The 3712-nt window shown below is 44.9% G+C and overlaps 1 protein-coding gene across 1 annotated transcript in view; it reads right to left on the bottom strand.

Moving 5' to 3' along the window:
* The window catches only part of maptb (microtubule-associated protein tau b), a 26233-nt gene extending 22952 nt beyond the window's left edge, over positions 1–3281 (bottom strand). Inside the window, exons 1-5 of the mRNA XM_046043547.1 lie at positions 3055–3281; positions 2711–2810; positions 1233–1370; positions 978–1082; positions 581–847 (exon numbers count right to left, since the gene is read on the bottom strand). Coding sequence (XP_045899503.1) covers positions 581–847; positions 978–1082; positions 1233–1370; positions 2711–2810; positions 3055–3281 — 837 coding nt within the window. The remainder of the gene's footprint in view (positions 1–580; positions 848–977; positions 1083–1232; positions 1371–2710; positions 2811–3054) is intronic.
* Between the last annotated feature and the right edge of the window lie 431 nt (positions 3282–3712).

The raw sequence follows: 3712 nt of genomic DNA, 5'->3' as shown, positions 1-3712 counted from the left end.
AGAGAGGAACAGAGAGAAAGAGAGAGAGAGAGAGGTGGCGAGAGAGAGAGAGAGAGAGGGCAAGAGAGGAACAGAGAGAAAGAGAGAGAGAGAGAGAGAGAGGGCAAGAGAGGAACAGAGAGAAAGAGAGAGAGAGAGAGAGAGAGAGAGGGCAAGAGAGGAACAGAGAGAAAGAGAGAGAGAGAGGTGGCGAGAGAGAGAGAGATAGAGGGCAAGAGAGGAACAGAGAGAAAGAGAGAGAGAGAGAGGGATGTAAGGAGAGAGAGAGGGGAGGGAGGCAGCCTACACAATATCCACACAGAGGTACAGACAGTAAAGGTGATGTTGCTATAGACTAAATGAAAAATGGTACAGATATTTATAATAGTGTTAATGGTAATAATAACAATAATAACAATAGGACTAGTTATTCAATCAAGGATGGAGCATTCAGTAACGCAGTAATGCAGTGTTACTTGGATTAGTAACTGTAATAATGTTACTGTTTTGGAAAAGTAATTAGTTACACTACTAGTTACTGGGAAAAGTTATAATATTACAGTAACGCGTTACTGCCCGACACTGTCACCGACCCACCTACGATGGACAGAATAACGACCACGAAGTCGAAGATATTCCAGCCAACGGCAAAGTAGTGGTGCCGGAGCGCGATGAGCTTCAGAGTGCACTCTGATGTGAAGATGATGATGAAGACGAGGTTGGCCCAGTAAAGGATGTTTTCCATCTCCTCGCTCTGATCATCCGTCTCCACCATCATGGTCACCATGTTGAGGCAGATCAACACCATAATGAAGATGTCAAAAAACTGTTGGGTCACCAGGTCAAAGACCAGACCCTGGAACTTATTCTGGGGAAACAGAAAGAGCAGAAACAGATGACAATAGCTGAAAACTTCATCAAACATTCAATCCTGGTCTCACCTGGATTTTCACACCTGTATTTAATGTCTAAGTCAGACAGGAAGTAACTGAACTGACCTCAGGTCGTGGAACAGGTTTCTGAGGTTTCTTGGAGCCCAGTTTCTTCATGGCATTGTAGTATTTCTTCTGTTCTTCTGTCATGAAAATATCGGTTCCTCCCAAGTAAAGACAAAAGAGCAGAGTTAACTCCCTGACAGAGAGAATAGGTAACGATTTATTATCACAACTGAAGCTAGACAAAGCTGAAGTCAAAACTATTCAGATGTGAACAGAGTCCAGAGTCCGTCTGTCCGTCAGTGAGTAGAAACATATCTTGGCTTTCTGCTGGTTGAAGTTGTCGATGATGACTCCGATGAAGAGGTTGAGGGTGAAGAAGGAGCCGAAGATGATGAAGCAGACAAAGTAAAGGTACATGTACAGATTGACCTCATACTCCGGCTGGGACTCCACCTACACACAAACACACACACACACACACACACACACCCTAAGTACAATTTAAAGCAAACCTATACACAACCGACAACGCCCTCTGTCCTTAAAGCACCAATGTAGGTCTGATTTTTTACTGGGGTTTTGATCAATGTTAACACTGTAACACTATCAGCACGAGTATCTGGAACAGTACTAATGTTACGACCAGTATCACTGTCTACAGTAACGCTAGTAGTCCAAGTACCAATTCCAGTATTAGGACACGGGCACGGCAAGTTTATTTGTATAGCACATTACAACAAGGCAATTCAAAGTGCTATACAGAAAACATGAAAGGCATCATGACGAAATGTAAAAGCAACATGGAGTTAAATAGAAAATAGAAATGAGATGAAACAGGGTTTAGCTGATTGATTGACTTTCTTTATTGATTGTAAAAATAAACACAATAAATACTACAAATACCATCAAAAGGATAAAAACACAATAAAGCCAGACAGCTTATTTCCATTGTGGTCCTTTTTGGGAAGGCATCATGAAAAGGTAATTTTCAGGCAATTGCACTCCCCCCTCCCCCGCGCAGCGCCACAGTTATGGTTATTCTGTGGGAAACACTGTACTGTGAATTTACAGATGTTTCTGGTGGTTTCTGTTAAGCCTATTACTTCCATGCTGGCATTTCACTGGCATGCTGCAATGTAACACCGCCCCCTGGCGATCAGATCCCCATACTCAGTGCAGTTTGTGCATCCCTTGACGAATTGCTGATACTGTGACGTCATAAGTCAAGTTCTGTGCATCCCCACCAAAACAGTGTCATTCTATGGCAATAAAAAACCCTGGTTTTCCAAAGACTTACATCTTACAATGATCTTACATACGTATAAAAATGGAGACAAGAGTCAATAAAGAGCAGCCAAATTTAAACTATGAGCTGCAATAAGGAGAGCAAAGCACAGCTATGGAACAAAACTGGAGCAACAATTCTCATCAAGCAGCTCAAGATTAATATGGAAAAATCTTAAGGACATGACAGACTACAAAAAACGCCCCATCTCCCCTCTAGACAATGACCCTAGCCTCCCAGACAGATTAAATAACTTTTATGCAAGGTTTGAAAAACCTACCTCACAAGCCATCCTCCCCGACCCCATTCCAATACCACTCTCATGCATCCAGGAGGACGAGGTGAGAGCTACATTTAAGAAGCTGAACATGAGGAAAGCAGCAGGGCCGGATGGGATCAGGCCTGCTTTACTTAGCCATTGTGCAGCTCAATTGGCGCCAGTAACTTCCACCATATTTAACACCTCATTAAGCCAATGTAAAGTCCCACAGTGCTTTAAATGCTCTACCATCATTCCTGTGCCAATGTCCTCAAAGATCACCTGCTTCAATGACTTCAGACCACTTGCCCTAACATCTGTGGCATACTTGAAATCCTGCACCTCGGCACTGACGGAACATATCAATTTTCCCACCAAGCCAACTGGTCCATTGAGGACTAGCATAGCACTCCACCATACCCTGCAACACCTGGAATCATGGACTTTAGTTCTGCCTTTAACACTATTGACCCATTTAAAGTCTTTTCCACACTTGAACATTAACCTAGCCATGCCACTGGATAAGGAGCTTCCTGTGGAATAGATCACCTGCTAACCCTGTCTGTCTGTTTCCTCCTGCCAGGTTCACTCACCTCTGCCTCCCAGCTCGGCCAGCCGGGCTTGCTCGCCAGCCTCCTCCTCTCGCCGCCTCCACGACACCCTCCGGCTTCCCCCCTTGCACCCCGCCGGGTCCCCAGTCACCGCGCTCTCTCCTCAACTTCTGCCAGCCTCCCTCGAACCTCCAGCCTAAGCTCCTTCCGCTCCTCCAGCTGCTCGGTCCCCCGCGTCCTCGCCTGCCACTCCCCTTCTTTCCTCCCATCCCTCCTCGTCCCCCTCTTTCCTCAATAAACCTCTTTTTGCAAATCCTCAGCGTTGCGTTTGGGACCGTTCTGTCTCCTACCGTTACAGTCTCAGTAAATTGGGATGTCCTGATAACTGATTGATCTGTATAGTATAAGTCATTAGGGGAAATATATGTATCTATATATGTATCTACCTGCTACCTTTCTAATGCAAAGGCCCCACTTCCAACCTCACCATCCAAGAAAGGAAGGCTGTGACATCTCTGAGCAAGGATCAAAACATCACAATCCTACCTGCTGACAAAGGAGGATGCGTGGTAGTACTTAACACAGCGGACTACCAGAACAAGGTCAACACACTACTAATGGACACAAACACGTATGAGACACTGAGATGAGACCCAACCAGCGGATACAAGAAAAAGGCCATAGAATGTCTACAACAGTT

This window comes from Micropterus dolomieu, linkage group LG02, assembly GCF_021292245.1.
Source record: "Micropterus dolomieu isolate WLL.071019.BEF.003 ecotype Adirondacks linkage group LG02, ASM2129224v1, whole genome shotgun sequence".
NCBI classification, from domain to species: Eukaryota; Metazoa; Chordata; class Actinopteri; order Centrarchiformes; family Centrarchidae; genus Micropterus; species Micropterus dolomieu.
The sequence above is the reverse complement of the archived record's forward strand: the minus strand, read 5'-3'. Positions and strand labels throughout refer to the sequence as shown.